This window comes from Halichondria panicea, chromosome 16, assembly GCF_963675165.1.
Source record: "Halichondria panicea chromosome 16, odHalPani1.1, whole genome shotgun sequence".
NCBI lineage: Eukaryota > Metazoa > Porifera > Demospongiae > Suberitida > Halichondriidae > Halichondria > Halichondria panicea.
The window spans coordinates 5,077,077-5,090,387 of NC_087392.1; the positions used below are offsets into that span (position 1 = coordinate 5,077,077).

General features: G+C 40.2%; 2 protein-coding genes across 2 annotated transcripts; one reads left to right on the plus strand and one right to left on the minus strand.

The window, feature by feature from the left end:
• The first annotated feature begins 142 nt into the window (after positions 1-142).
• LOC135349483 (proprotein convertase subtilisin/kexin type 4-like) lies at positions 143-6,698 on the plus strand. Its single transcript, XM_064548005.1, has 11 exons — positions 143-458; positions 1,946-2,068; positions 2,144-2,236; positions 2,793-2,901; positions 3,557-3,594; positions 3,794-3,962; positions 4,597-4,769; positions 4,830-5,069; positions 5,130-5,230; positions 5,390-5,611; positions 5,716-6,698. Exons 1-11 carry the CDS (start codon positions 234-236, stop codon positions 6,551-6,553), a joined length of 2,331 nt encoding a protein of 776 aa, XP_064404075.1. The 5' UTR covers positions 143-233; the 3' UTR covers positions 6,554-6,698.
• A 1,242-nt stretch (positions 6,699-7,940) lies between these two features.
• On the minus strand, positions 7,941-11,895 carry LOC135349834 (minichromosome maintenance domain-containing protein 2-like). The gene is made up of 6 exons (XM_064548444.1): positions 11,889-11,895; positions 11,470-11,582; positions 9,691-9,722; positions 9,349-9,615; positions 9,130-9,175; positions 7,941-8,030 (listed from the first exon to the last, which is right to left on the minus strand). Exons 1-6 carry the CDS (start codon positions 11,893-11,895, stop codon positions 7,941-7,943), a joined length of 555 nt encoding a protein of 184 aa, XP_064404514.1.
• Positions 11,896-13,311: the final 1,416 nt, after the last annotated feature.

Consider the following 13,311-nt stretch of genomic DNA (forward strand, 5'->3'; position numbering starts at 1 on the left):
CGCACCGCCCATGTCATATGTTTGCTGAGACTCTGAGATCAGAGGCTAATTGCTTGAGCTGCACCGCGCCTGTCGGACCTCCTCAGAAAGGTCAATTTAGAGTACATTCACGGCTTCTAAAAGTTCCCTGTGCAGTTGTCTGAAAGAATGTTAAGGAATTCATCACCTGGGCCCAGTACAGTTCTGCTGCAAATGAGTAGCTACGAGTGTGAATGATCTGAACAACCCCAGGCATGCCGTTTGATTTTCTGCAAAGAATGAAACATGTGCTGACATGGGCTGCTATAGTTTCAGTCACATCAACATCAACCAGGAGCAGGACACCACTGTTTGACCAGTCTGTTCCCACTGAGCAATACACTGACACCTGGGTGGTACAGCTGCTGCTACCACAATCACAGCTCACACTTGAAGCTCACACACTCGCGACAAAGCACGGTCTTATCAATCAGGGACAGGTACGTGGAGTAGATCTATTTGCTATCGGAGTGTACAATGTATGTGCACTTATGAGTGTCCACTTATTGCTAGATCTTTTACACAGCACACTCAGCCGGGGTGTACTTTAAGTATTCGATTTTAGGCGACCCCTCATGCAAAGTAGGGGGATGTAGCATGACAGCTGCATTGACTTTGTGACATCTGAAGTTTTTAAAACTGGGTAAATGAGCAAGTTCCCTTGTTCTAATGCCTCTCGGCATGTTTGCTTCGCTAAAAAGGTATAGAATGTTACAATGTTATGTTATAGTTATAACACGGGCACGAGGGATGTATGGAATATATTGTACTGAAGCACGAGGGCGCCAGCCCCGAGGGCTGAGTGCAATATATGCCATGCAGCCCGAGTGCACGTGTTATAACTAGTTTATATCCCGAGGGCATAGCAACATAATACTGTCCTAGTAACACAATATAAACAGCACAAAAAAAAGACAGAGACAACTCTAGACACAGCTCCATCTCTTCTCTCTTCTAGACGCCAGTATCTGCAGTGTATAAGATTGGCATGACCGACGAATGGCTTGACACAAAATTGTTGGAGTTCCAACTGAAATCTGCAAAACAGCCCCACTCCACTTCTGGTGCTGCAAAACAGCCCCGCCCCACTTACTGCTGCAAAGAAACAGCCCCACCCCACTACTCAGTGAATACATATAGAAGCATAAAAAGGACGGAATGTTAAAAAGGGGCCTGGGCTTGAATGCGCATGCGCAGAAAAAGGGATGCGTCTGCAAAAGGTTAAAGGTCGCAATGGCTGCTGCAGCTTCTGGCAGCACAGCTTGCAGCTCTTTTCTGACTCTCGTAGCTAACAAATGATACAGGCAACGCTTTAGTGCAAGGCTAACTCACAACTTGAATAGAAACTTGTGCGAGCAGATGATGCTATGAACGGTTCTGAAGAGACTGCAACAGCCTTTACACTAAGTGAAAATAGTCATAACTATTATGGAGAACAAAGCTTATAATAATTAGTTAGCAAATCCACAAATCAAAATAAGAGAACGTGGCTAGAAAGAAGCTGTTAGTTTTTGGTGCATGCAACCGTTGAGCAGTTACAGGTGGAACAGACAACTTTAACGTATCCTTTGTGCCGAATAATTAGTTTTTTGCATTCTTGTAATACTGAGTGGCATGTGTTGTTACATATACTGATTACATGCATGAATAAATATTCTGTACCATGCATTGCTAAGCTACAAGTCATGTTACTCCATTGTTCGCACAGTGTGTCTATTAAAAGATAATTGTTGTGTTACATGCATGCAGGAATGAATATTCTGCATGTAAGCTACAAGTCATATATTTATGTTACTCCATTGAACTCCCTTGTTTTCGCACAGTGTTTATTAAATGGTTAACCTCACTTTCCAGCTGTCTAGCTACATTGTATCCAAAAAGGTGCACCAGATACCTTTAAAGTGTTCCTGTTCTCTTTACACTGCAGGTAGGCAACCTTGATGACTACTTCGCATTCAAGTTACCTGAAACTGATCAAAGGGGAAATCTACACTTGACTGGTACTGGTCAGAAAAATCACATTTCACAAGCACTTTCGAATGAGCCAAACGTAAAAAAAACAACAACTATATAAACTAATGTTCAAGTCACTCATGTATTCATTATTTTGTCTTCCTTGATTTAGGTGGGCTCTGTACAGCAGCAAATAGCAAGAAAAAGATTCAAGAAAGACTACAGTTATCCAAGCGATCCAAATTTCACCAAACAATGGTCTTTGGTGAGATGTTAGCATATATACACATGTATGCACATGCACACACTCAATACATGCAGTGAGCAGACTGATTAGTTTAATTATGCCGATAATATAGTACTCTTAATTGCTTAATTGTACATAATTATTGTCCATATATATATAGACCTTATTATTCTACAAAGATTGGGGTGTGTATACTTAAGGGCTTCGGGGGATTATTCTAATAGTCCCATAGGAGGTCAACCCCATACATTCCAAATCTCGTATAGCGCGAAATTTTCGAAGCACTTATGTTTCGTGGAATGGCCTCTAAATGCATTTCGTTGCACAATGTGTTCGTGGGGATGACTGCTTACCAGAACCACGCCTTCAATCTTTGTACGCCGTTATAGCAGATAATTTTAATTAAGAAAATTTTCGTGGACTTAATTTTCGTGTAGGATTGCTAACCCACGAAACAGTGAAAATTCCGCGCTACAGTATACAGAGAGTTGGGTGTGTATACTTAAGGGCTTCGGGGGATTATCCTAATACACCTAGGTGGTCAAGCCCATACATTCCTATATAACACTCCCAGGTCAACCGTGGTCAAACTAGCGGTAGAAAGGGGCTGGACCTTAACGTGGAGCCTGTCTGGCTGCAAGGAATCACTGGGAGTGGTGTGGTCGTGTCTATCATGGATGATGGTGGGTTGGAAGCATCTGGGGATAGTATTATATAGGCTCTAACAACCCAAAATGTGGCTATGCATGATATACGATTTTGATCCACTTATGTATTAAGAAGTATACCAGGCGCACGACTGATTCTTGAGTGCAATAAAATTTCTTCTGTATGATGTCATTATACATGCATGGCTATAATTAGACACTGTTCCCATGTAGTTCCCTAGTCTCATGATCATCAACTAGTGCGTCTATAAGAGTTTATTAATATTGGCCTGGTAGTAGATTGTGGTCAAGGGCCTTAATCATTTCTACTACATTGTACAAGGTCCTGCATTATCTACTACAAAGCAGTCTGCATAACTATTCTGAGGTTCTGTTTAGCTTGCGTATAGTTCAGCGTTCCTAAGGCCATTATACTTAATTTCGGGTAATTTTATTATCTAGTAGGTATTTTGCACGTATGTATAGGTTGGATTGCAGATTAATTCCAGGAACATTTATAATTATTAGATATTACTTACACCAAGAGTAGTCTTATCTATACTCTTGCTATAATTACAAAAAGTTCCCAATAATAGGAGCTCTCACAACAGTGCCAGAATACTGTCATGTTTGTGCTGTAGTAGTCTCATTGCCAGCTAGTGATATTAATTAAGTTCTCTCACACATGCAGGATTGGAGATAACACACCCTGATATTTCCCCGAACTACGTAAGTTTTCTTCAACAACACTACACTGCCAGAGAAATGCCGCGTGGGAATATTGTGGTTTTTAAGACTATATATGGTTGCTATTCAGTAAAATACACATTCATTTGGCAAGCCTTAAATCAGGTGGTGTTTATTTGGCCATTCTAATAATATGAAAGCATACTGAAAAAACGTGTATACACATAATTTTTGTTTTCAGGATTCCAATGCTAGTTGGGACTTTGCACAAGGCGATAATGACCCCACTCCTACCAAATACTATGGTGACGAGCCAGACAGACATGGAACCAGCTGTGGAGGAGAGATTGCCATGGCAAAAGATAACAATCAGTGTGGAGTGGGGGTGGCCTATAACTCTAATCTTGGCTGTAAGTATTATACCCATTCTTAAAATTGATATAATTATTATAATCATACAACTGTCCCTGAGTTTGACTACATACAGTGTATAGACATGCATATGAATTAAGGTTACTGAAAGTTTTTGTTTTTATTTTTGTTTTACGTTTAAATACAGTATAATTAGTAGTTGGTAAGTTTGTCTGTCTTTCGTTCTTTGTATTCTACTCACCTGAATGTGATAGCACTGTGCTTATACCATGGATAGCCTCAACACAACGCATTTAAATTTGGCAGATTTCGATTAAAAGCGAGCAAAGCTAAGAAGCTCAGAAGCTTGAACCTGCATGTTGGCCTAGATGCACACGTGGCTTTGACTCGAGGCTGCCACGCTATAACCCGGTAATTTAGGGATTGCACTTCAGTCAACATAAACTTGTAAATCCTGACATTGATCCACTTGGGCAGGCCACATGCACTTTCAATGAGCAACCCCGGCCTCCCATAGAAGTCATGCTGATTGAATAAGACAATAATATATAGTCTATGCATGCACCTCTACCTCTCTCTCTCTCTCTCTCTCTCTCTCTCTCTCTCTCTCTCTCTCTCTCTCTCTCTCTCTCTCTCTCTCTCTCTCTCTCTCTCTCTCTCTCGTATACACAGGTCTCAAGGTTGACCTTGCTAGCGTGACAGACTCCATTGAAGCAAGTTCTCTTGGCTATAAAAACAACTATATCCAAGTTTACAGCAACAGTTGGGGACCAAGTGACGAGGGTTTCATTGTAGAAAAACCAGGAATACTGCTTGAAAATGCATTAAAAAATGCAGTCAAAAAGGTAATTTATTTAGCACTCACACATGCACGAAATGTGTATACAGTGTCTGACTCTGTCTAGGGTCGTGATGGGAAGGGCTCCATTTTCGTGTGGGCTGCTGGAAATGGTGGATGGAACTATGATTCTTGTGCTGCTGATGGCTACTCATCCAGCATCTACACTATTGCAGTGGGATCAGCAGATCAAACCGCTGGTCAAGCAAGCTACGATGAACAGTGTGCTGGAAAGATGGCCGTCACTTATTCATTCAACTCAAGAACATTCTCAGACGATGGCTCTTATGACCCTTTCGACCAAATTGTGAGTAATAATGATATTATAGACTATATAAGTGCATAACTGTACCATACAATTATGCAGTACACGACGACTCTGAATGGGGAATGTACAGACGACTTTACTGGCACTAGTGCTTCTGCACCTCTAGTATCAGGAGTCATCACTCTGGCACTGCAGGCAAAGTGTGTTACCTTACTACTCCTTTCTATGCATGCATGCATGGGAAAATTAACCTTTCAGATAGAAAATGCGGCCGATAATTGGTTTGTAGTTTGAAACACATGCATGCTATATTTATCATGCTCTAGTGGCTTCAAATGCATGTGATTTTGTATACGTAGCCATGAACTGACGTGGAGAGATGTGCAGTACTTGCTAGTTTACACATGCAACACTGACCCTCTCACTGATGGGGAATGGACAGTGAATGGAGCAGGGCGTAAAATCAGTCACAAGTTTGGCTTTGGAGCTATTGACGCTGAGGCATTTGTAACTCGAGCCAGAAATTGGATTACTGTTCTTCCACAGATTTCCCAGACCTTGACAAGCCACCAAACCTCTGGGTAAGCCTATACATACCTATATATAGTATACCGGTTTTGTACGCTGATAAGTGTGCCGCAAGCAATATAATTATACTCACTGTTTTATGCACTTTCACATTTAGAAGTGCTCGCTTTGGACAACCTCTTACGATGCAATTTACAGTATCGAACACGAACTCAAGCGTTCACTTCCTGGAGCACGTGGTTTTGACGGCTTCATTAAGAATAGAATATGTACAAAGATACATAATCACGGACTATTATAGGTTTATTAAGTATGAAGCCATAGATGAAGCTTCGGTGAAACGCTGGTTACAAGACCCTCATCCTCGCAGGGGGGACATCATGATTGAACTCACTTCACCACAGGGAACAACTTCAACTCTTCTTCCATACAGAAATTATGATTTTGTCAATTCTGACGATGAAGGATATGCTTACCACCTTTGGCCCTTCATGTCTGTTCACTATTGGGGGGAGAATCCGGTTGGAACCTGGACAATGACTGTTACTTTCAAGTCTTCCAGTGGTTATGTTAGCGTGTCTGATATGGAGCTTGCAATTTATGGCACGTCCAGTACACCTCAAGCTGTAGCAAATATTCCTCAGGTGTGTGACAAAGCATGTGCTAGAGGTTGCTATGGAGACGGTCCCAATGCGTGTGATGTGTGTAAAGATTTTCGTATTGTATCTACGCTGGAATGTGTCACTACTTGCCCAAATAATACACTTGTATACAGGGGATCGTACTGTAATGGTACCAAAACAGTATCACCGAATTCTTTAGTTGCTATTGCTATTGGTACTTCAATGGGGCTGGTCGGACTGCTTGTCCTAGTGTGTATAGTGGTCACATGCATTGCGGTATACCTGTGGAGAAAGAAGAAGAATGAACAGGGAAATCGACTAAGATATAATGTGCTTCAGTCGGAGGATGACACTTCATCTGTTCCAGTATAAGATTGGACTAAACATTTTACAGACTTTATACGCGTATTTTACATAAAGAACCATTTATATGATTTAGAGTGTCCAAATTCAAGATAATTATAGATATGTGCATGATTCATTGCCTAATTTTAAAGAACATGTTGAAGAAAAAGTTGATGATCAAAAATCGAAGTATACACAAAGTATAAAAATGGATTTACACCCCGGACTTTGTTTATAATCAATGATTCAGCTATAGGGATTGCGACTCTTTCAGCCGCATACATGCACAACTTGAGGTAGTGTATAGTGCTGCATGCATGCATGCTCTTTCTATATATACATACGACTCTTGAGGTCAATTAGAGTAGCGTTATTTCTGCTAGAATTCTATTTGTTTTTTTGCTTTTAAAATTGCATGCCAAGTGACAAATAGGCCTTTCATATATAGAGCTACAAAATACATACAAAATAAAATTGGCTTCAGTTATAATTATATGGGCACTCAGAGATGCAGTACTCAAAAGCGCATCAATAAAAACATAATTAGCTGATGATGATGATCAATGCAATTAACTACATGATTGTGTAGATGGATTGACATGGTACTATGATTGAAAATTAATGAGTGTTAGATAAAGTCATTCTTCTCTTAGCAGGGCGGTTGGATTAGAGCACTTGCAAAACTTCACAACTCTCTTCAGTAGTCCACGCACGAAGCCAGCAAACTGTCATGGAAAAAACAATAGTCAATAACTTCTTGGCTTGGGCTCTATACTTGTTTGCTAACACTATATAGTTGGAGTTATCTCCCCATATAATTATATACAATCGAAGAAGAGTTCCATAGACTATATAATGGCTATAGATGTTAATGAGTACTACAGTGTTCACCTCTGCCCCAATGGAGCCACTGTCCCCAGAGTCCATCAGGTGAGGGGAGGGGCTCACGTTCAACACGGAGTAACCTGCATCAATAATCAATACAGCGTACCCTTCTCTACAGAGCTCAAACTAGAGAGCTATATACTATACTATATAGAAATGACCATGTTCTTGTAACGAGTATCTAACATTCATATGGACTTTTTGATACAATGACTTGGAGACTCTTTCAACTGCCATAACTTGAATTCCGTTCATTGATTTTCTTAAAAAGCTAAATAATGGTGTCATCAAAATTCACATCTGGGAGATGAAATCAACAATTTTGGCCTAACAGATCTATAGCCCATGGTCCTAGGCCGAAAAAGGACTCCACCTTTAAACACATCATTTGAAAGGTACGTTGAAAGGTACGTATTTCTTAAATATTTTGAAATTGCATCAATATCATACTAACATTGGCTGTTGAAACAACACCCACTACCCCCCCCCCTGTTTAAGCCATAACTTAAATGCCATGTATTCAACTGATCTACAATACAGCGTATAAAGTCTCACCGAAACGACCCACCAAGCACTCCTCATAAAACAGTACAGCCAACAGAGCATCGTCTTGTGTAGCCTGTACATGGGGAAATCGTAATTTACTCTATTATAACTTTAGAAAATGCTTGTCACAAATGGTGCAATCTGATTGCAATTGGTTACTTGGAGGTCCTTTATTTCTCATAAGCCCCGTTTACAACAACACCTAATCCGGGTCGAATCCGGATTGAATCCGGGTCAGATTTTTCTGAGTAGTGGGCATAGTAAAATGACCACTAATTTCATTTGCGCAAACATTGGACTGATAGGAAGCTACAGGCTTACTCTAGAAACACCCACGAACATGTACAACACCTCAGAATTAGCCCTTTGTGCTTACTCATAGCTAAACCGCTTCTGACACAATCTGAACCACCTCCAAAGGTGGGTTGGCTAATCCGGATTAGAACCCGGATAAGGGCTGTTTACACGAACGCGGTTAGGTTTAATCCGGATTCCAACCCGGATTAAAGGCCTTGTGTAAACGGGGCTATAGAGACCTCTCAGTCATTCAGAGGTCTTCTATGGAGGTCCATTATATGTTCACTACATGCATTTAACTTTTTACATGATACATACAATCATACATGGAATGCTTCGCAACATCTATTTTATACAAGTACACACATGAACAGTTTATGTTGAAGTCATAGTAACGATGATGCAGTGCATCATTAAAAACTAATTTTTAAAAGTCTTTGTGTTCTGCAGTGCCGCTTTGTAGCTTTAATCTCACTCTTGCAGCTACCAATAGCTAGTGCTCTAGTGCAGAGCTAACTACTAAGTAGAATAGCAAGTTTCTAACCATTTTTGCTATGCAAGAGACGGAAACATGACAAATTGCCTTCAGTGTGAGTTTTTTTTATGTAGACTAGCCAGAGCAAAGCTTTAATGTTGCTTGAGGTTTGTAGAAAACAGAGTCTTCTTTGTGTTAATAATAGCTTAGCTTGCTTAGCACTATTCTAAATCAGTTATAGGCCTCGTCCAACGTCACTATGGAGTTTTGAGACCCTTAGCTATAGGCCCTTAGTAGCACCCTCGCTACGCTCGAGATGCTACAGCCTCGGGCCTTCGGGTCTTAAAACCCCATAGAGACCTTGGACTCAGCCTATAACTATTATGTATAGGTAGCTTACCGTTTTTCTAAGTCTCAGCTTAGCATGGGACAGTGCCATAGCCTTCCTGTACACAGTGAGAGCAACAAAAGATAATCCCCTTTTCACCTCACTTGAAATGCATAGTCAACCTGTACACCAGTCTGCACACTTAAGGTAAATTTAGAATAGCATTTCTGCTTAAATTCAAGCGAGTGAAAGGGTCATACAATATATAGCAACCACATGCAATCATCTCACATAGTATCCAGTGCTGTGTTGGGCATATCTGACCCTCGAACTCTCCGACTGCCAACATAGAAACTCTCGAGAAGGGACTCTGCACTCTCCTCTAATATTGGCTCTATCGTGGTCGCCCTGAAAACCAGCTCGGTGATGATGTCGGGTGATAAGAGTGGTAGGGTAGAGTATCCCATAGCTGTGTCGAGTGTGTGTCTGGTGATGGTAGCAGAGAGGCTGTCCTCGTAACAAGGGGTGGGGTCACATGATAACACTAGACCAAGGCGACTGCATGTACATGTATATGCATGTATATCGGGTGTATGGATTAGGTATTCATGCGAATAACAACAGTTGACTTACTCAAACAATGACTTGCTTATTGTGCTTGCCTCCTACAATAAAGAGAAAAGTAAACATCGATCGGTACAAGATAAAATCCCACAGTTAAGCTGCTGTATCAGCGTGTACAACAGTGCTACCGCTAAGGGGAGCGAAGGAATTGGTATTTAAAGTACCCAAAACCTACACTCTCAAAGCATGTATACCAATACACCTACACAGTTTGGAGGAGCAAAACCTTCCCTATATTATATTGGACCTCATTATGTCTCTTATAGATAAAAGGGCAGCTACAGACAATATAGCGAGTTAGTTGTTCAGTTAGAGAACTGAGACAAACAGTAATCATAGTGTAGATCAGAAACTCAGAAACAGTAGTGATTGTATATTTTTAGCATTTGTAACAGAAAAGTGAATTGGGAGTGTGTTGAATAAACTAATAACAATTATTAGTTTCAAGTTTACTATCAATCATGCTATAATTATACATTTCCCAAAATCAGCAGTGGCTTATATAAGAGACTGCCTGTAATGCTTATAATTATATACATTGGACCCCCATCAAGAAGTTACTACAATACAAACAAGATGAAACTGGTTGTTGGATTATCCCTCCTCTTGTGTGTGGCTGCGGCTGTTGGTCAGCCACCAAAGTTTTCACCAATTATGGAGTGCTATAATTCTGCAGCTAAAGATTTCATCAAGATAGATCCAATTTGTTTTGTTGAGACAGCTAGAGTATTGAGTAAAACTCAGAAACATGTGTAGTGATTGTATTAATTTTTGAAAAATAAACGTTATGAATTGGGGTTGTACGTGCATGTGTTTGATAAACTAGTTTGTACATTACTATAATACTATACATTTCCCCAAATCCATCATGCAGTGACTTATATAATAGACTACACTACACTAACTGTGATTGCTTAAAAAATTGGACCCCATCAAGAAATTGAAACAGTGATCGATTCTATTTTCCCAAAATCAGCAGTGTATGGCTTAATTATACAAAAACTCCTCTTAAAAAAAACTCATCTAACTGTGAATATTGCAAGCTGCGCTGTGCTAATGCCTGCTTTGCATGCTCAAAAATTATTAGAGTCGGTTATAGAAGAGGTAATAAATTAATGTTTGCATTCATTTTGCAATTGTTGACATGAACGAATTGCATTATTAATAGAAAATGAGCTGAAGTCAAGGATTGATGAATGATTTATGAGAATGAAAGCACCGCGGGTGCTGATGCCTCAGTGGAGGTGGAGGTGACAAAGCTACTAAGCTAGGTCACCAAGAATAAACAAGGCCAGTACTGCATTGCAAGCGATGTTTATACATTATTCAGAAGTGTGAAAACATGCAGAGCTGTGACTTGCATATATACACCTTGCAACATCTCGTCCAGTCAAAGTGGACTGTAGATATCCTACTTGCAATCATGAATGGTTCTCAAGATTAATTAAATTACAGAAAAGCTGCTGTGTCATGATCAGTCTGTACAATAGTGCTGCTAACGCTAAGTTAGGTATGAAGAAACCCTTAAAGTACCCAAAACCTGCACTCTCAGAGCATGTACTAATACACCTACAAAGTTTGGAGGAGCAAAGCCTTCATTTTGGACCTCATCTTGGAGCAAAAGGCCACCAGCTACGGACATAATTATAGCTATGGTTAGTTGTATAGCTGAGACAAACAAATAATCATAGTGTAGTCTAGATCAAGACTCAGAAACACGTGTATTTTGTACTCCAACCTTTATCACTACCACCCTTATTAAATTGTATACCCAGTATGTATACTTACAGTGTGTCTGGTGATCCCCCAGAGGGCACAGCTGAAGGGCAGGGAGATGGCTTGTAACTCGGACACTCCCAGTCTCTTGGGCACACTCACTTCAACGTAACCACTCTCTAAACCTGTGGAACGGCAGGGGAGGGATAATTATAATACTGTGTAATACTGTCTAAAATACATACATTTATGGGGGGGGGTCATAATTATAGTATAATACTAGTGGAAAGATACACTCACTTTCGTTGCATTTAAAATACTGTCTGCAACAAAGTATTCGTGCTTTCGGTAAATAACTGTGAGCTGGCTAAGGCTATATAGAGTCACTTTCAAATAATTATTGTTTTATTGTCTAAGCTTTTCATCGCTAAATGCGAATCTTCAGGACAAAAATAATAAAAACAATTGTGACTTTATAGACAAATGAACACCTGACATGTGATACCCAGACATCAAACCAGACATCAAACCAGACAATCAAACAGGTTATACTAGTATTTTACTATAGAGCTACCTAGTCAACGTGCTTAGACAATAAAACAATAATTACACTGACACCTGGGTGGTACAGCTGCTGCTACCACAATCACAGCGCACACTTGAAGCTCACACACTTGCAGCAAAACACGGTCTTATCAATCAGGGACAGGTACGTGGAGTAGATCTATTTGCTATCGGAGTGTACAATGTATATACTTATGAGTGTCCACTTATTGCTAGATCTATTACACAGCACACTCAGCCGGGGTGTACACTAAGTATTCGATTTTAGGCGACCCCTCATGCAAAGTAGGGGGATGTAGCATGACAGCTGCATTGACTTTGTGACATCTGAAGTTTTTAAAACTGGGTAAATGAGCAAGTTCCCTTGTGCTAATGCCTCTCGGCACTTACCCACTATAACAATTCGTTGTTGTTCTATTAATCACCACAAACCCACCACCTTATGTTTCCATGGAAACATTTTTGAGTATGCTGTAGCTTGGTCATTCACCTACACATTGGTATCATCACAATTTCTTAGAAATGTTCCAATCGAAAGATATTTACATTTAAGTACAGCTACTCACAAATTTGTGGTAATCTACTCTCTAAGCTGGATGCACTGTATATATACATTACATATATGTAATGAACAGTGTGTGTTCTCCTACCAGCACAGCACAAAATATAACTTGATAATGCTTCTGTACATGTACAAGCATCAGTCAGCTAGTTTAGTTCACAAAAATTGCATTGGCACATTACAATCGTTACCATGTATACGCATTGTGGTTTAGGGTAGAAATGGTAAAGTGTTTTCTACTACAGTGATTAAATCCCCTCCCCCCTCTTTTGTACAGGTGGTGGTTGAGGCTGCGGTGGTAGTGAGCGGCACTGACCAATGGAAAGACTTGGAGGATGACGAAGAGGAGGAGGGGCTTATCGAGGAGACGGACTCAGAAGGGGGCGTGGTCTCAAGCTCTGAATACGAGGATGACTAAATTATCACATGTATACATACATACCAGCTATACAATTATAGATTCAATTATTCTTTGTTTGTATAATTATTTCTATTTCATGTTGCATATAAAGTGATGTCATTAAAATCATAGATAGAACAGTAAGTTTCCTTTTCAAAATGTACGTACTAGCAGGACTTATAGATATTCATGCACTCCTGATAGCACCGTGCATGCATGGGTGCTGAAGCCTCGTCACTGACTGTATTCCAATAATCAAACAAACGATGTTTGTCCCAGTGGTATTCACGCCTAAATCGTTCCCTGTATGCATAATACACTTGTCAATCTAATGCCTCACCTCCCCCATACCGGGGATAGGTGGGGATTAGACCAATCACCTGATCTA

Coding starts and splice junctions, on each gene's coding strand:
- LOC135349483 (XM_064548005.1), top strand. CDS start 234: ATGCCGTTTGATTTTCTGCAAAGAATGAAACATGTGCTGACATGGGCT. Junction 459..1,945: donor GTCTTATCAATCAGGGACAG/GTACGTGGAGTA, acceptor TTTACACTGCAG/GTAGGCAACCTTGATGACTA. Junction 2,902..3,556: donor CGTGTCTATCATGGATGATG/GTGGGTTGGAAG, acceptor TCACACATGCAG/GATTGGAGATAACACACCCT.
- LOC135349834 (XM_064548444.1), bottom strand. Junction 9,616..9,690: donor ATAAGCAAGTCATTGTTTGA/GTAAGTCAACTG, acceptor ATGTACATGCAG/TCGCCTTGGTCTAGTGTTAT. Junction 8,031..9,129: donor AGCTGAGACTTAGAAAAACG/GTAAGCTACCTA, acceptor CCCCATGTACAG/GCTACACAAGACGATGCTCT.